The sequence below is a fragment of the Citrus sinensis genome, chromosome 3 (genome assembly GCF_022201045.2).
Source record: "Citrus sinensis cultivar Valencia sweet orange chromosome 3, DVS_A1.0, whole genome shotgun sequence".
In the NCBI taxonomy this organism is placed as follows: domain Eukaryota; kingdom Viridiplantae; phylum Streptophyta; class Magnoliopsida; order Sapindales; family Rutaceae; genus Citrus; species Citrus sinensis.
In genome coordinates, this window is record NC_068558.1 from 9,318,789 (window position 1) to 9,339,410 (window position 20,622).

Here is a 20,622-nt window from a genome sequence, read left to right on the forward strand (position 1 = left end):
ATATGATACTGTATCCCTAGTTTCGCTTATGTAAAGGCATTTTTGTGACTACTGACATATCCCCTCAAAAGAATTTCGAAAGTTGAGCTCACATCCCTCTTGAAACAATAATAGGCTAGAAAAAGGCTTTTCATGGTTCAAGAGAAGAACAATATTTCTCTTTCTCTTGTTCCTACTTGAATCCCACCCCTTTAGTAATGTATTTTGCCTTTGCTTTAATAGCCTAAAAGTCACATAATTTGCTTATTTTCCGAATTTCTTTGAGGCTAACCTTTTATTAATTGGATATTGCTTATCTTACGAATTGACAATGCATCGAGATATTAACCATCGCAACTCAAGTGGTCTTCCTTTAATGTGCTACTAAATAATGTATATTTATAACAATGCATGAGATAAATAATGGCGTAAATGTGATGGAGATAAATTTACTATTTTAACCTAAGTTTTATTTTTCAGATAATAAATAATTATAGGTTTATAGTTGTACTAAATATTAAAGGAAAATTATTATTGCACCACCTTTATTTTGTCTTATATCCAACCACTACAAATTTCTAACATGTATTTTGCACCACCTTTCTTTTCACATTTGTATCAACTAGCCAATTTTGTATTAATATTATTAAATAATTTTAATAAAATGACAGTTTTAACCCCAAATAAATTAAAAGACCATTTTATTTTATAAAAAATTTAAAAATAAAAAAATATAATGATAAAAATATCCCTAATTTAATAAAAATAAATCCCAAAACTAGAATTTTTATTTTTAATAAAAATTATTTTAATATAAAATTATAATTATAAAAATAATTACAAAATTTTGGGATTTAATAAAAATCCCCTAAATTATTAAAATTTTAGGATTTATTCTTTTAAGAAATAAATTCAGTTATTTTAATAAAATTTTACAAAATTAAAATTTTTTAATAAATAAATTCATTTATTTTTATTAAAATTTTGTAAAATTTTAATTTTTAATAAAATAATTATTAAAATTTTGTAAAATCTAAATTTAGTAAAAATCAGTTGAGCACCTCTATTGGGATTTATTTTTTATTAAATTTAGGGATATTTTTATGATTATAATTTTTAATTTTATAAAATAAAATAGTCTTTTAATTTATTTAGGGGTAAAATTGTCATTTTATTAAAATTATTTAATAGTGTTAATGCAAAAGTAGCTAGTTGATACAAATGTGAAAAGAAAGGTGGTGCAAAATACATATTAAAATTTTATAGTAGTTAGATGAATATAAGACAAAATAAAGGTGGTGCAATGATAATTTCTCAATATTAAAATTTAATCCTTTTTTGCTAGCTATATTATCTAATAAACTCTACACAAACCCACACACAGTCTAAGTGGATCTGGGCATTAATGATCGCTCCTTTCACTTTCCACACCATACCCCTTGGAGTAACTAAAGGAGTGGCTTGGGTATACTTGTACTGCATGAAAAATACATTTATTGCATGATGAATCTATATCTATATCTATATATATAGAGTTGAGACTTGAGGAGGTGATGTGGCATCACTATTTCTCATCTTTGTATATTCTCTATTATCTAATAAATAGAGAAAGTTTCTTTTAGATTTGGCTTTTCATCTTTTCATAATTAATTTGATTGTTATTACACAATAACAATTATGTAAATATTTTAATGAGGCATATTCTTTGTAATGAACATCCAAGGGGGAGTGTTATGAATTTATTAAAATAAATGTAGATGTTCATAACATATATCTTTTACTCTCCCCACTATCTCTCATTAGTAACCTTTAGCTTCCCTATAACTCCTACTATCTCACAAGGAATTATAATCCATAATTTTTCATTAATTTCATGGAGTGATTATGTAACTATAAAAGGGGAGCTCATTTTTTTATTTTGTACACACACAATTAGAATGAATAAAATCACTCTATAATATATTCTCTCATTTTATTATTTATCTTGCGTTGCTTCTTTGTTTGTATTGCTGGCTATTAGCTTTTTTTGTTTTTTATAAGGCTGTCTCATCTAAAAAAAAAAGCAATTTATATTTTTTTTTCAGTTTCATCAAGTGTAAATTAAGAAAAAAAGATAATACTAAATTTTTTTTTCAAAGCCGCGTGAAGCGCGGTTCTATTTTCTAGTATATATATAAAGCTGGGACTTGAGAATGTGATGTTGCATCACCATTTCTCATCTTTGTATATTCTTTATTATCTAATAAATAGATAATTTTTTTTTTAAATTTGACTTTTCATCTTCTCATAATTAATTTGATTGTTATTACACAATAACAATTATGTAAATATTTTAATGAGGCATATTCTTTATAATGAACATCCAAGGGGGAGTGTTATGAATTTATTAAAATAAATGTAGATGTTCATAATGTATATCTCTTAGTCTCCCCACTATCTCCCATTAGCAACCTTTAGCTTCCCTATAACTCCTACTATCTCACAAGGAATTATGATCCATAATTTTTCATTAATTTCATGGAGTGATTATGTAAGTATAAAAGGAGATCTCATCTTTTTGTTTTGTACACACACAATTGGAATGAATAAAATCACTCTATAATATATTCTCTCATTTTATTATTTATCTTGCGTTGCTTCTTTATTTATATTGCTGGCTAATAGCTTTTTTTATTTTTTATAAGGCTGTCTCATCTAAAAAAAATCAATTCATATTTTTTTTTTCAGTTTTATCAAGTGTAAAGTAAGAAAAAAAGATAATACTAAATTTTTTTTTCAAAGCCGCGTGAAGCGCGGTTCTATTTTCTAGTATATATATAAAGCTGAGACTTGAGGAGGTGATGTGGCATCACCATTTCTCATCTTTGTATATTCTATATTATATAATAAATAGAGAATTTTTTTTTTAGATTTGGATTTTCATCTTCTCATAATTAATTTGATTGTTATTACACAATAACAATTATGTAAATATTTTAATAAGGCATATTCTTTATAATGAACATCCAAGGGGAAGTGTTATGAATTTATTAAAATAAATATAGATGTTCATAACATATATCTCTTAGTCTCTCCACTATCTCCCATTAGCAACATTTAGCTTCCATATAACTCCCACTATCTCACAAGGAATTATGATCCATAATTTTTCATTAATTTCATGGAGTGATTATGTAACTATAAAAGGAGATCTCATCTTTTTATTTTGTACACACACAATTGGAATGAATAAAATCATTCTATAATATATTCTCTCATTTTATTCTTTATCTTGCGTTGCTTCTTTATTTGTATTGCTGGCTAATAACTTTTTTTGTTTTTTATAAGGCTGTCTCATCTTAAAAAAAAAATCAATTCATATTTTTTATTAGTTTTATCAAGTGTAAAGTAAGAAAAAAGGATAATACTAAATTTTTTTTTTCAAAGCCGCGTGAAGCGCGGTTCTATTTTCTAGTATATATAAATCATACGACATGGGATATACTTTTACTTGACATCAATTCATGAAGCATAATACCTTAGTTTTCACATGTATGGCGATCACATAAATTTAAATATCCTATAAATACGTTTGCATGTCCTAAGCAATAGGGGGAAAGCATTTGAACTAGCTTGCATGTCTATATTATGTCATTCTATGCGTGTAGACTATCACGTGGCAATCACACCACCACTTTTGCATGATGAATTGTGTATATTGAATGATAGGGCTCAAACATATTCAATGGATCTTTGACACATTTGATTAGAATTAATCTTAGTGCATGTTTGATATGACTTATTTAATGACCATAAGTGTTTATTTAATTCCATAAGCTCTTATCATATTTTTTGTTGTTATTGGGTGATTTTTCTAATAGAGCTTTTGAATTTTAAATAAACTATTTTGCCCCTACTAGTAAAAGCTCAAATTTTGGGTTTTTGGGAGTAGAGGTTGAAATTTTTTTTAATGTTAAAATATCTAAAATATCACCTACTTATTTGACAATCTTATTTTATTCTTTTCATAATATAACTTTAAAAAACTTGCATATTAAAGTAATTTCATAAATTTTTAATAAAAATTTTATTTATAAAAACTCTATTTAAATAAGTTTTATTTAAAAAATTGTACCAAATGGAACCTTATTTGACCTTATTTTTGGGCTAAAACCATTGGCTTTTGCTTGTATAGTTTTGTATCTCTATGACTTAAATATATATTAACTTATTATATTAAGAATGTGTTATGTTTTTATAATTCAAAATTCAAAGGAAAAAAAAAAGATTATCAAAAAAATTATAGTGGTGCTATTAATACTCTATAAAGTCTGTGTGAAACCCTTTTCAATTGAAATTCCATAAATAGCTCAAAGCAAAATTAATTTTTTTTAAAATAGGAATTTAATTGAACACCTACAAAATTGTTTTTAACAAAATTTATACCGCCACACAATTCTCATAACCAATAATTTCTCACAATCTATAGCTATCGTACATGTGTGTGTGTATAATTTTTTTAACTGAAAATTTGTTCAACTATTTGGTTTTCTAATTTTTTATTACTGTAAATACAAGTAGTAGAGTTTTTATAAAAAAAATTAATTTGGAAGAAAATGTGTTTGTATTTTATGAAAAGGGAATCAAGTCTATAAATTGAAGTGGGGTATTTTAGAAAATAAAATTAAAATGGGGTTTTATAAGATCTTTAGAGTGTGATGAGCTCTGCTCAAGAAATTAACACGTATATGGCACGGTATTTCACTCCCTTTGGGCTCACAAGTTCCCCAACGCTAGGATCTTAAAAATTGGTCCTTCTCCCATCTTATGTATTTTGTAGTTCAAAAGAGTACACCTTTTGACACCCCACCGAATGTCTTATAAACTCCAGCCCAGCCCATGAGGACTCCTCTTGTGCAGAGAAATGGTCCATTCGGCAATCAGTATTCACAAATCACCAAAATTGGTTTACACTGAATTCAGCTGCAGCAATAAATGAGGTTGACGGTTTCGCTGGGCTTGGAGTCGTCATTAGAAATTCGAAGGGAAAATTTATGGCTGCTTCAAGTTCTCAAATACCCTTTTTTTGGTGATATCGAATTTGTGGAAGCTAGTGCAATATTGGAAGATATCAAATTGGCAGAGGAGTTGGGGCTTATTCCACTCGTGGTCGAGTCCGATTCACTCAATGTCATTAGGCTCGTGTCAAAGAGAATTAGTAGCAATTTAGAGATTGATTGAGTTATATTTGAAATCAGTGGTTTTATTTGTAAGAAAAGTGTGTTTGTTGTGAAACATATTTCAAGATCTTGTAAGTCAGCAGCTCATAATGCTAGTAAAATAGCATCGCTTAGAGCTCTATACATGGGTGCAAGAGGCGCCTCTTGACATTGCATTTCTCTTGTAACGTTCCTGTTTAATGAATCATCTTTTTTCAAAAAATAATGGCTAATTAAAAAAGCAAAATTATCCAATTATGGCTCTGTAGCTCTCGTTCGTTGCCTTCGGGGAAAACCTTATGTGAAGTAGGCACACTATCTTAATATGTTGAGGTGATAAGTTTGTTCATTAAAAACTTGTCATTTGATAGGTTTGATAAGTCTCTTAATGAAACCTATAAATTAAATAATATAATTTCATATTATTAAAAAAAATTATGGATTCTGCCATGAGACCAATTATTCGGATGCCCAATCTCGATCGTTCAATTGTATCTAATAGTTTAGGTAATTTTATCTTAATGATACATAATTTTATCTTATTTTCAGTGACATAACATTTTATCCATTAAATAATAAGAGGGTTAAATAAAACTGAATGGCAGAATAATTAAATAAATAATTTTATAGGCTATAAAAATTCTATCATTCAATTAATAGTTTCTACATACTTGGATAATAGCGTTTCTCTTTTATCCAGATGAAATCTCTCAAGATATTACGTTGAGAATGGAGTCATTGTTTGTAGATTGGGCCGTTCAATCCTGTCCTTCATCACGAGTGGATTCAATCCTTTCCTTCATCACGACTGACGAGTGGAGGAGCCAATTTGGATTGACAGATCATATTCCTACGTTTTAACATGTTTCTATTACAATTTCTAGAGATTTGTAGTTTACTTAATTTATTTTTAATTTATGATAAATAATATTAACATAGATTCGTTATCTAAATTATAAGTCAATATAATATAATTAATTAAATAGTTAATCGTGTCGTGAATGAGTCATGGTGTTAAAATTTTTAATTTAAACTCAACAAGTTATTAACTAAATTGATATGGACAAGCTCTAATTAATAATTACATATTAATAATTACGTCGAATTTGATCCAATCAACTGCGAATTCTGCGATTGTCAAAATTTAATACCTAATAATGGTTATTGCTACTTTTTTTATTTTAATGATTTTTTTTTTAAGGTAAAAGTCACGAAAGCCATGATGGTTCGAGAGAAAAAAAATTCGTTATAGTTATGGGCAAAGGTAGGAAGGTGGGGCGAGAGATGGGACACTCGTTTTGTTTGAGATTAGATTTCCACGTGGGGATGGAAAGGTACTGATGCCTAATTTTTGCTTTCTACGGTAATCTCTCATGCAAGAAGTTAGTACTTATCGTTAAAGGACAAAGACGTCCGCAATGTACAATTATGAACCGCGGCAATACGTTGAGCTTTCGCATTTGGACACGCCTCCTCTTTTTTTTTTTTTTTTTTTAAGAAAATATGGATTGCATTAAAAAGACAAAGCATCAATTAACCCGGGAGGTGGAACACGTCTCTACTCACCTAAACTTGACATAAAACTCCTCATCCAAGCAACAGTATGGGCAGTGGAGTTCACAAATCGACGAACAAAAGAGAAAATTACTTCTCCTAGAGATTGAGCTAAAACTCTACAATCAGTGATAATAGTACCAAAGTCATTAGGATAAACAACCTTATCATGTAAAGCATTAAAAATTATAAACTATCCATCTCTAAAACAACAAATTGAAAAACAAACTTCTTGAGCCAGCTGAGAGCTTCCCTTACACCAATAACTTCTGCCTCACGAGCTTCAAATCTACCAGAAAGGATGTCACTTTTCGCCACAATAAATTCACCTCCAGCAGATTGGATGACAGCACCAAAACTAATCATGCCTCTTGAACTAACAATAGCTGCATCAACATTACATTTGAACCACCCTACACTAGGCTTAAGCCAGCAAACTGAGCCATGAGCAGATGAATAAAAAATTAGAGGGAAATAGACACTCTTGCGAGCTTACTGCCAAAGAAACATATTCTACCTAGCAGTATTCAACACAGATTGGACCCTCCCATTGACATCATTCCAAACTTTGTTATTTCTATTCAACCACAATCCCCAGCAAACCATGGCAGCTAGGCTACAATCATCAATATTACAACAAGAAAATAAATCCTCCAGCCAATAAACAAAGCTCACACAACTCCCATTAAAACCCATCACAGAGGATATCCAGCAAGCTTTAGCAAAAGGGCAAGTAACCAATATATGGTAAACAGATTCAGATGAAGTGTGACAAATGGAGCAGAAAGCTTATACCTCTACTCGACGCTGCAAAAGGTTGTCGGCAGTTGGAAGAACATTTGCCATTGCTCGCCAAAGAAAATTCTTAACTTTTGCAGGAACAGGAAGTTGCCATAATTTATGCCAACCACTACTACTAGGGGGAGAATGCATAGTATCAAGCATTCTGTAGAAGCTACAAACTGGGAATAGACCTTTGGAATCAGGCAACCAGAACCAAATATCCTTGTTAAGCCTTGAACTAAGAGGAATCCGGAGAATAAGATCTCGGTCCCTGTTGTTGAAAATATCATCCATAACATCATAGTCCCAACGACATTGATTAGGAACCATAAGGCTGTCAACTGTTGCAGAATTGATGTTTGCTGGTAAAGTAGAAGTAATTAAGCCACTGTCCATGTTTGGCAACCAAGGGGCACTACCTATAACTGTTTGCTGGCCCCCTCCAATTTGAATACGACTACCTCAAAGAATAGCTGGCTGTGCAGCCAAATTTGATCTCCAAACATAACTAAGATTACTCCCCAGCTGAGCCTCAGCAAAAGATGTGTTAGGATAGTATCTCGCCTTGAACATGTGAGCCACAAGAGTATTGTGATTGGTTAGGAGATGCCAACCTTGCTTTCCAAGCATTGCAACATTAAAAAAAATGCAATCTTTTAAAGCCGATACCCCCATGAGTTTTCTGTTTACACAATCTATCCCATTTCATCCAAATAATACCCCCACTGCCATTCCCTTTTCTGCCCCACCAAAAAGAGTTCGTCATTCTTTCTAACTCTTTATAAAGCTCCATGGGAAGAAGGTATATATTCATTGCGTAGTTAGGTATTGCTTGTGCAACTGTCTTAAGTAAAATATCTTTACCTGCTCTTGATAACAATTTTTTGTTCCACCCTTACAAACGCTTCCAAATTCTATCACAGATATAACTAAGAACAGCAGACTTGCTTCTGCCAATATATGATGGAAGACCCAAATAAGTGCCATGGTCGTCAGTGCCCTAAACCCCAAGGAGGCTGCAAATATAATGAGCAACCTCATTGTTAACATTTGCGGTAAAGGAAATGGAAGATTTATTGTAGTTAACCTTCTGATCCGAGGCAGCCCCATACATAAATAAAATAGTCTTCATCGCACGAGCCTCTTGGACACTAGCTTTGAAAAATATAAAGTAGTCGTCAGCGAAAAAAAGATAAGTGAGGTATGGAGCACCCCTAGCAATCCTTACCCCATGTAACAGCCCTGCTCTCTCGTAATGGTTAATGAGCGAGCTTAGACCCTCGGCACAGATAATAAAGAGGTATGGAGATAATGGATCACCTTGCCAAAGGCCACGGCTAGGAACAATAGGGCCTATTTCCATCATATCCTAAGAGATTTTGTAGGTTACAGTGGACACACATAACATAATCAGATTAACAAAATCAGAATTAAAACCCATCTTGAGCATAATAGAAGATAACAATCCTCATTCGATTATATCATAAGCTTTAGCCATATCAATTTTAAAAGCTGATGCCCCTTCCTTACTTTGTCTTTTCCTCTTTAGATAATGCATAATCTCAGCCGAAATCATAATATTATCAATAATTGCTCTACCCGGAATGAAAGCACTCTGAGAGTCCGAAATGATAGACCCCAATACCAACTTAAGACGACTAGCTAACATCTTTGCAACAATTTTGTAAAGGACATTACATAAAGCTGTTGGCCAAAAATCAATTATATTATTTAGGAATTAAGATCACAGAGGTCTTATTCAAATCAATAGAAAACACACATTGCCTAATATAGTTCAGACACGCAACAAAGACTTCATCTCCAACGATTGGCCAAAATTTTTGAAAGAAAGCGAGATTTATACGATCTGGTCCAGGCGACTTATTTGGATGCATGTTGAAGATCGCATCACGGACATCCGTTGGACTAAAAGGCTCTATAAGAGAATGATTTTGCTCGGCTGTAATTCTTGGCTCAACACATTGGAGGACCTCACCACAAGAGCCACATTCACAGGAGAAAATCTGAGTGAAATACTTGTTAATTATCTTGTTAATGTCTTCCGGAGTAGTACACTGCTGCCCTTGAATATTTCGAAGCTTCTCAATCACATTTTGCTTCTTCCGAGCTAAAGACATAGCATGAAAGTACCTTGAGTTCATGTCACATTCTTTAAGCCAAATGGATTTTGCCCTATACTTCTAAAAAATCTCATGGCTGTGCAATAATTCGTTATAGCACTTCCTAACTTTAATAAATCTATCCACACTAGCCGAATCACATTTAACCCGAAACAAAGCCATTTTCCTCTTGCACTCCAAAATACGAGTTTAGAAATCATGCGTGAGGTGACTACCCCAACGAAGCAGAGCAGAGCTATAAGAAGAAATTTTATTTTAAATAGGCACTCCTATAGACGAAGCCCAACTATCTTTCACAACTTTTATGCAATCAGATTCACAGAGCCAACTATTCTCAAACCAAAACTTCTTACTTCTAGGGGATCTCTCCACCGGAGCAGGATCAAGGAAAATTAGAAGATGATAAGAGCAAGAAACTTCCAGACTAATAACTTTCGCTTTCAGGAAAAGGTGAATCCAGGAATTAGAGGCTAGGGCACGATTCAACCGCTCCTCAACCCAATCTTCAGAACCCCGAGAGCGTTCCCAAGTGAATTGATAAACAATCATGCCAAAATCGAAAAGACCTGAATCCGAAACAGCTTCCTGAAACCCATACAATTTCCACTTCGGGTGCACATGCTTCCCATACTTTTCGCTTGAGTGGAGGAGATCATTAAAATCACCCATACAAACCCCATGGTAAAGATGAAGACAAATCAAGAGAACGCAACAAGCTCCATGACTCACGATGACAGACAAATTCTGGAAAACCATAGAAGCTCGTGACGCGCCATTGTCTCCCCTCTGAATTCCCAACATCCACATCAATAAACGTCTTCCTAAACTTGAGTAATTGAACCTTGTAATTGGGCTTCCAAAATAAAACAAGCCCACTACTCCGGCCAACCTTATCTACCACAAACAAACCAACATAACCCAACTGGATTTTAAGCTTCTCTAACTTATCTCTATGGTATAATGTTTCCATCAAAAAAATAAAAACAGGATTATACTGCTTGGCCATGTCTACAAGAACCTGAATTGTTCATGGGTGGCCTAATCCACGACAGTTCCAGTTTAAGCAACTCATTTGTCTCAGTGGGCCTGATTCACAGGTCCCACCGCTGGTCCGTTTTTTAACACATCTAAGTTCTCCATCATGGGAATTGTACCCATCTCTTTACAACCCACTATTAAAAGCGGCCCATTACTCGAACTTCTGCACTTAGCATCTGAAATAATTAATTGAAAATCATAATTAAATTCATTTGCCTTTACTATAGCCATGCCACTAGTAAAATCCCCCGAATTCTGGCCATTAATGCCCATTTGACTCCAACCTCTAACAAGAGTGGGAGGCTCCAAAGTAATAGGCACATTCCTATCCATCTGCTCTTTCCCACGAGATTTGTTCCCATCCTTCGCGGATTTTGTGGCCCCATTCTCACCCACCACCATTGTAATCCTTGAGTTTGAGTAGTTACCAAGATTGCCTGCCTCCATCTCTGGTGGTGTTGTCCTCAACTAACGCTCACTAGAATTCATCATACCTCGTCCAGGTGGCACTTTCATCCATATACCATAGGGTCTAGCAGCATTACCATCCACACCATTATACAAAGAAGGGGAGTTGCGCTTAGTATAACCAAGAAGACCACATATGAAACAGAACACATTGAGTTGTTCGTATTTGAAATCCACCAAAAACAATTCCCCTCATGTTCGTTTCAACTGCATTCATCACTTGAGAGGCTTCCTTACATCAAGAGACACCCTCAGCCGCATATAATTTTGCCAAACACCTTTGAGATTATTCTCGTCCGACTTTATAAACGAACCAATATAGTTGCCAATACTATGCAAGATCCGTTCAGATTGGAAACCAAGAGGCAAATTATAAACTTAGATCCAAAAGTTGTATGAAACAAAAGAACATTTTGGGGTTGCTCATCAGCACATAATCTGTGAACAATGAGAATGTGTTGATTAAACGCCCATGGTCCAGAATCGAGAACCCTCCTTACATCAATTTCATGAAAGGATTGAAACAAGAACAAAGTAAGAGATAAGTCATTGATACAAACACCCTTTCCCGGTCTCCATAATGCCGCCATAGTATTCTTCATAGCAGCAAAGTTGATCACCTTATCAGTTAAGAGACGTCCTAAGAGTTAATAACGAGAATCATTTTTAATCCTCCCATTATCTTCATCCTCATCTTCAGCCACCTCAAGACCACCATTCTCCTCTTCATCAAGTTGCAAACGTGCACATTCATTATGCAAATCAATTGCTCCTCGACTACTTGAACCAGCCATAGAGGAACGAAGAAGAAAGGACAATGAAATTGAAAGAAAAAGCTAAACCAGCTAAGAACCAATCTAACTTGTCAGTGAGATAAGACGAAGCAAACTTGCCAAGAGACAAGAAAAAATTTCTCTTTTGAACTACGGCTATATATAGTTATTGTAATTTTTCTCAACCTAAATATAAATTCGTGACAAGGAATAAGCTTTTAATAAGAAATATGCGACCTTAATAAAATAACGATAACTTAAAAGAAGAATACACAATTTTATATATATATATAAAATAACATATGTTGAATTAGATATTGTAATTTTTTAAATTTATTTATGACTTTAATATTGTTAAAATCCCTTTTTGGTAAGTACAAATATATTTTGTTGCTTTATTTGTTTATATGTAATATTCCTCTATTGTTTTAAATTCAGAAGAATTTAAAAGGGCCGCGTGATATCTCCAGTAAACTCAAATTGGCCGTGTCTTGTGTGTAAATTAGGTAGATGTGTATCCTTTGGGTGAGCATTTATTGATGATGCTAAGTTGGTGGAAGCAGGGAAATTTATACATATGGCCCAAAAATTCTGATAATTTTTAAAAGTAGTCAACCTAAGTTTTTCTATCATATCTAACCACACATAATTTTTAAACTTAAATCCCTCAAACCTATCAACAAAATACCCAACAAAGTACATTCTCACCCAAAACTCACTAACGCTCACCACCCTTTACTCACCAAAACTCACCACCCTCTACTCACAGCATCATCAATTGAAAAGTAAGAAGATTAATATTTGTCTTATACAATATGTGTTATTATTTTAAATTATTTAGAATTTATGTGGATGTTTTTAGTAAAACTGAGTTAGGAAACAAACCCAGAAAGTGTGCAACATGTACCTGTCATGCATGAGGTTATGCGATAGGTAGGGATGGCAAAATCCAAGTGCAGGTCCGGGTTTGGCCTTTGCAGTTCCGAACCCGGACACTAATTTTACTTTGCTGTATCCGAATATAAACCCAAACTTTTCAACTTCGGGTCCGGTACGGGTTTGACATGAAAAATAACGGGTTTTTCGGATTTCGGATTTTGAGCCCGGATTTGATTTCAGATGTGGAAAACAATCATCTTCAATTATTTCTTACAACTCTGAATTTCTAACTGCAAACGGATGAACACACAACAACATACATGAATACTCACACCCAAATCTACTTATGGTTTTTTTTTTTTAGCAGTAAGCTAATCAGGCTTACTTAATATTGATGGTGGACAAAAATCCCTCACGAAGTAACAATACTCTCACAAAAATAAAATCTAAGTAAAGGGCAGAGCAATATTTGAGACGACATAAAAGCATAACAAAATACAAGTCCCAAGAAGAGAACTGGAATTATATAACCTAATCAAAAAAAGAGAAACCCATGTCTTCATCACTCTCCTTCTTTTCTTCTTTCTTCTCCTCAGCAGCAAGAGCCTCAACAGCTGTTCCCCATCCTCCTGAAGGAACTGAAGCTTCAACTCCAATCTCAATGAAACCACCACCAACAGCACCGCCAATAATCACTTGGAAAACAACAGAGGTAGGTGTGATGATGGAGAAAGAGGTCTGAACCCCATCAGAAGAATCAGTAGAGAGAAGTCTGAACCAGCTTTCTCTGGAGCTCGTATGTTGATGCTGTAGAGGCTTCTAAGTCTCCCCCCTCTATCTGCTTTCTGCTCCATTCAACTTCAACCCGTATCACCGTCGTCGCCAATCGCGATAAAGAATACTAGAGAGGCGGCTGATAACGATGATTGTAATGAACACAACTGCCAAGGACAAGGTGGCAAAGTGGTAAAGCGATGAGAGTGACCACAATGAAGATTTGATGAAGGGAAGAGGAAGCAGGCGATGAGGCTGTGAATTGAAATTTGTAAATTAGAGCACACAATTTCTTTTAACTTCTCTATTTATATTAAAAATAGTTTTAAAATTTAATATAAAAATAAAGATATATGGGTATGGGTTCCAGATTTTTGGGTTAAGATAAAACTTGATTCGGGCCTAAATATGTCCGGGTTCATAGAATTACATCCGGATTTGGGATAAAATTAAATCGGGTGCGGGTTAAACCCGGTTCGGATTATGCGGGTTCATCCGAGTATGGAAAATATTACCATCCCTAGCGACAGGTGCTTATCGCATCGTGTGTGACAAGTGCATATCGCACATTTTGATAGTTTTATTTTTTTTAATTAAGTACTATTTTTTTTCTTAATTATTCAGCCTTAATGTAATCAGTTGTTCTTCGATGTGTTTTAAAAGATTGTGGGAGGAATTGATAGACAATCCTTTTGAGTACAGAAATGGAAAACATAAAGTTTTTTTTTTTTAATTCAGAAAGACTGTATGTTTAATGCATTTCTCACAAGAGTATATGAAGTTTCACAAATAAATTTGAATGATTATAACATCTCATTGAAGTACTATAGCGTGATCTTTAGCGCATCAATGTCGTAAATATCAATAAAGTTCAAACCTTTAAAGTTTTCATCTAATTGTTTAATATTCGCCATTAGATTACCATTAAAATACAAATAACGTAACCAGTGGTTTGCCGCAATGTTTGCTTTTCTATATACATTGTCTACACCATTGCAAAATTCAATAACTAAGCACTAGTCAGTGATTGATAACCGCACTAGTTGACCACCAAAATCAAACCATAATTGATCTTTATCACATGCATCATGCACTACTTGGTAGTGCGTTGTGCATAATCACCACTAAACACATAGGTATCATCTTTGCAAAATGACCAAATACATCTTTCTTGAATAATCTTAATTGTTATTTTGTTAACTTTAAGGGTGTTTGCAGATCAGATTTTGTGGATTAGACATCAATCTATATTCGATTCATGATTTTGCGGATTGTAAATTTTTAATCTAATCCAATCCACAGATTGGCGAACTTAATCCAAATCCAATCCATTTGTTTGTGGATTGAATGCATATTTAACCCAATCCATTATTTTTGCATATTGATTTATGGATCAAAATTTTTTAATTTTGTTCATTGTACAAACTAATTAAATAAAAAATCTTATATAAAAATAATTTTATTACCAATCAAATTCAAAATTGAATAAAATTTCAATAAAATTAAGTGTTTAAATAAATATAAAATAATACATTCAAAGTCTCAAAATATAATATAGTGAAAAAAAAAATCTCATTTGTTTAAATCAATACATGAAAATTAACTAAAATTAATTGTTTAAAAAGCTATATTTAGTTATTTAATTGTTTAATCATGTTCATTATATATTATTATCATATAAGATATGTATAGTGTTAATGTAACTACATTTTAACTTATTTGTTTATTAGTAAGTAGTAACGCCACATTTACAGGTTTTAATTTTTTAATTAAATAAATATATATTTGTTATTTTTTATGGATTTACGGATTTTTACGGATTTACAGAAGTAAATCTATATCCAATCCACCGACTATGGATTTTTAAATTTTCAATTAAATCCAATCTACCAATCCATGCATCAGATTTTTACGGATCAGATTTTTGTGGATTGGACGATTTGAGTGGATCAGATTGGATTCTGAACACCCTTAGTTAACTTCCTCTTGATAGCTTCCATCATATTTCTAAACTTTGAAGTATTTGTAATATGCCTGGGAAATGCTCGGATGCCAACATTTTCATCAAATCTAGTTTCTTCTTTAGAGTGGGTGGATTACGCTTTTCCCGTGATTTTTTGGCCGTTGTATTTGTAGCAAATTTTAAATTGTGTTTGTTCCTTGCATTCATTAAACTCAAAATAGAAATAAACACATACATAAACTGGTGTGATTTTGAGTTGCTATGTTTTTTATTTGCCAGTCACCTAAAAATACTTATTGCGTTTTGTCGTTTGTGTGATAAAGCTCCCTTGGTGCGACATGGTGAGCTTCGCATTGAACATGGATTCGCACCAAGCCATCATTAACCCACAACACCTTAACCTATAAAAAATGACTGAACAAAGTCGAATAGGTATTTCAACAAACATGTCGTATGCCATTTCTCTCAAATCCTAATTTCATTAAGTACTTTTCAAAATTCATAGAAAAATAACCCAAATACTCATCTATCATGAAATATACACTCAACTATATTCAAATGACGGTCCACTTTTAAGGAAATGGAAAAAAAAATTACTTTGGGAGATGAAGCTATCGGAAATGAAGTTGTCATTAAACGCCCGTCGAACTACTATCAATTGTTACCAGAAAAGTCAAGACCTAGCTGTTGGATTTATAAGAAAACAGAAGGTTCATTTTTTTTTTTATTTGGAATGACAAGAATACTGTTGTTCAAAATTGTTGAAATTGGCTACACAGTATAGAAAAAACTAAGGTGGCTAATTTTAAAAGGTCCTAAAACATTTGAGCCATTTTTGTAAATTTCTCATGGAAGTATAGAATTGTTAATATACATGATCATATACCATACATTAACACCACAATTGTAATAACACAAAATAGAATCAATAAAAACTACATATATGTAATTGATAGCAACTATGAGATTGATGTATGGTATGTGATAGTATACTATAACAAGGTCCGTGGAAGTATCCTTCCATTGAACTAATGTAAATTTTTTTTATCTATATATTTATTTATCTATTTTTGTTTTATTTAAACATTATCATTACTTTCTTTTTTCTAAACTACTAATTAAAATTTCTTAACACTATTGAGAAAAATATTTCACATTTTTGTGAACAAGAAAATTAGAGATCTTAATATTTGAGTCTTAACTTGAGTCATAATATCATGTGTTACTCATACATTAGATAATAGATTTTATAATTTATAAAATTACTTAATTACCATCCAAATGGATGAATGTTATAACAATTGAAATTCAAATTAAAACTTAGATATTAAAATGTATAATATTAATCTTTTGTGAAAAGAGAAAAGAGCCTAGATTTGAACCCCAAGTATCCACTGATCCCCAATGGCAAGTGACACCTACTTGTTTGTTGATTTAAGATGGTTTATCCTATAGTTTCATATATTCCATTTTATTTTAAAAAAGAAAATTACACACATTTTTACAACAGTATTTTAATTTGCGGAAAAGTAAGGTGTAACCTCCGTTTTACTTCTTTTGGTAGAGCATGATCATGATGAAGTGTTTTTCAAAATGCGGTAAATGATGGTGATTGATTGCCAAAGTGCCAAGGTATGAAAAGTAAGTGTAATTACAAAAATATTTTTCTTCTTTCTTTGATTTTTTGCTTTTTTTTTTTTTGGGTGGGGGATATTTTATTCTATTATTTAGAACAATTTATTATTAGAGTACGGCTAACTTACCGTTTCTGTAACATACGCCCACCCAAAATAAGTAAAATGAAGGTGGGCTCAAGTGGACTACACTCCATTTTATTAGGGGGCCTGCACCTTACAGAAGCGGTAAGGTAGCAAGCCCCTTATTATTAATATTCAAAATCATTACAAAAGCATTATGTTGAGGCTAAAAAAAAAAAAAAATTACAGAGGCATTTATGTGTGTGGTAGCATGCGGTGACATGTAATTGAATGATGTAATGAAACCACTTTAAACTTTCTTGTGTAAAAGAACTCTATGCCGTTCTCAAAATCAGTTTTTGATTTTCTTAAATTTTATTTTTAGAATCATAATTAAAAAGTGTGATCACTAATCCTTAAAAATCCCTTTTAGTTGGTATTATAGGCAAGAGACTCAAGAAATTATTAATTATATCCATCTAGCAGTATTTTGTATGATTTGACTAGTAATAGGAACGAAACATACTTTTCTTAGAGCAAAACACACTTAAATGCTCCTTAAATGTAATTAGGATAGGTCATCTTACTCCCCCTCCTACAGGCCACAGCTAGAGTCTCTGGAATTATGGACATTTTGAATTTGTATAAGAGTTTAGTATGGAATGAAATTAGAAGGCTTATTAACAAGGATTTATGAAACAATCATTTTTGAAAACCAACGTCCTCTGAAGCCTAACTTGGTTTACTATTAATCATCATTGACATCAAGACTATCTAATCCAGATAATTAATCGTTGTACTTTAATTACAGAAAATTCTCAGCCGTTTTTATTCTACCTCTCAAGTTTTTGTCTAACATTTGGGTCAATATTCACTTGTAAATATTTTCCTTATATGTCCTACTGTCCAAGAAGTAACACTAAGAAGATTGAAAAGATTTAGATAAAAAGATGCCAAATTTATTACTAATTTCATATGGTAATAATTTTAGTACCAAGGACTCCTGTTTTGTCATTGATCCAACATGAAACATATTGAAGCTCATTGATCATTATGAGAAAAAGTGAGTTCTTTCTTTCAACCTGAACAGAAAAAAAAAAGCAAAAAAAGGAAAAAGGAAGAAGACTTTAGATCCAAATTGAACTATCTTCTAGTTTTGGCTGCCTTTCCATGATAAAGAAGAGAAACAAATTGCAAACAGATTTTGGGATTAAAACAAAAGTTTTAAAGATGTACTGCAGTTTTTGGAGGCTTCTAGCAACAAATGGAATAAAAAATCATTCATGAAACCAAGGAACAGACTAAAGCCACACAAATAGAAAAAAAAAAAAAAAACAAGAAGAGATTAATCATATTTTTGCTATACAGTTACAAACTCATATCTACATATAGCAGATAATAAAACCCAAAAAATAAAATGGAAGCAAACAAGAAGTAGCTGCTTCCAAGTAGCAAGTAATGAAGAGCAGTCCAAACCCAAAAGCCTAGTCATGCCAGCATAGAAGCGTAACAATACATCTTCTTATTATGTAGAGCCTACCTCTTTGTTCTTTAAGGAACCCACCAACTCCTTTACATGATAACTTTCTTTTAGAATCACTAACACTAGAACTTTTAATCTCCATTTTCTCTTTAAATCTCCTCTCTCAATATCTCACTGTTGTTGTTGTTGTTTTTCTTTCCCCCCTTTTCCCGTCCTTTTTTCTTGGCTTCAAGACTTCAACGAACTTTAGTCCTTTCTTTCTATGATTTCTTGTGAATGGATCATTTTTGGGTTCTGGGGTGTGAGGAGAGGTACAGCTTGGGGATAATGATTGAAATTTTGCATGAAAAGAGCAAGAAAGGGGGTTCTTATAGGGAAACTTGGAATGATAGTGAGTGATCCAGGCTCCCCTGGGCCCAACAACTCATTAAAAAGGACAAAAAATGGTTTGCTGATGGGATATAAAATGCCTCTATGCTCTCTGGCACTGCACTTTCGGCCCCAGTTCACTGGCGTGCAATATACTCATCTAACATGATATGGAAGTGGAATGTATTTGAAACCAAAACAAATTATCTCACTCAGACATGTATGATAAAAGAAAAAATTTTGGCCGCGTTTGTTATCTACTATGGCATATGGGGTGTTTTAATTTTTCCCCTTTTCATCATATTCGTTTTTTCGGTAAAAAGAAAAACAAAGAATACACAGTGACCACAGAAACAAAGAGGAAAAAATTCAACAAATTGATACAAATTTTCAAATAAATTGCACAATCTATTAATCTAATACCAAAATTAGCATTATCTAAGACCAAAACAAGGTGCCACTCCAAAAGAGCGGCTGTCTCCGTGACAGAAAAAATCTATCCTCAACAACTAAATCATTACAGGATATTTCGTTAATTATATGTACAAGTCAAGATTCCTTTCAATGGGATCCTCAAAAATCTTCAAAACTAATCTCCCATTCACGGATCATGAATCTCCTCAGACTCAATGAGCTTGACAGTTTACTGCCTTAATTTATTCAATTAGCCTAATCCTTATCCCAACTCAATCAGGTTTCCGAACCACGGAAAAATCGCTCAAAAACAAATAATCTAAGATGGTTAATTGAAAGCAAAAGCCCCATTGTGGGGCTTCACCTTCACATATTCCTTTTCCCGTGAGAGACGCAATATGGGGTATCACATCAATTAAAGAAGACTATCATGAGATAATTCAAAGGCCCCCAAGCCAAGTGAGTATTCATTTCAAAGTTTGCATTTTTTTTCTGGTCATAAGAAAAAGATCACTAGCCTAATGTTTATACAATGGACAAGACAGCAGAATAGACATAGCTGTATGTGTGGTACGGACGGACATGGTCACGGGTGCACGTGAAATTCACGAGACAAACGTGGTCTCTGTCTGTGACGTACCTAGTTTTGCAGATGTAATTTTCGACCACATTTCTTATATTTGTTCTAGCCATCGCCGCTACTTCTGTTGGGGTTCTCTTATTTGGCCTTTTGTTTCTGTGACGGGAGCTTGAGCTTCCCATCTCTTTCTTATTCTATGCACTAACAAGGACAGGCGAGCTAAGCTAACTAGCTAAGCTTCCCATCTCTTTTCTTTTAACTTTTTGCTAGCTTGTTGTTGACTCTTAATTCTTTGATGAATTGTTCTTGTATTACTCTTTTAAAGGTTTTGATTTATTTCTCCCTCTATATTTCTTTGCCATATGATCATCTGTACTACAATTAGGGGCTCAGCTTAATCCTCCACTATCACGGTGCTCTTTGCGGAAAAAAAAAAAAAAAAAAACTAGCTGAGATTCGTAATGAAACAGTGAATGGAAATGAATAAGGAAACTTACCAAACTGATTAATGATTTTATTAGGGAAATTA

At 32.9% G+C, this 20,622-nt stretch overlaps 1 protein-coding gene and 1 pseudogene across 1 annotated transcript; both read right to left on the reverse strand.

Moving 5' to 3' along the window:
• Positions 1–13,152: 13,152 nt before the first annotated feature.
• LOC102621703 (60S acidic ribosomal protein P3-2-like) lies at positions 13,153–14,569 on the reverse strand (annotated as a pseudogene).
• A 4,003-nt stretch (positions 14,570–18,572) lies between these two features.
• Positions 18,573–19,158, reverse strand: LOC102616705 (small polypeptide DEVIL 4). The gene has a single exon (XM_006485694.4). It carries the CDS (start codon positions 18,870–18,872, stop codon positions 18,732–18,734), a length of 141 nt encoding a protein of 46 aa, XP_006485757.1. The 5' UTR covers positions 18,873–19,158; the 3' UTR covers positions 18,573–18,731.
• Positions 19,159–20,622: the final 1,464 nt, after the last annotated feature.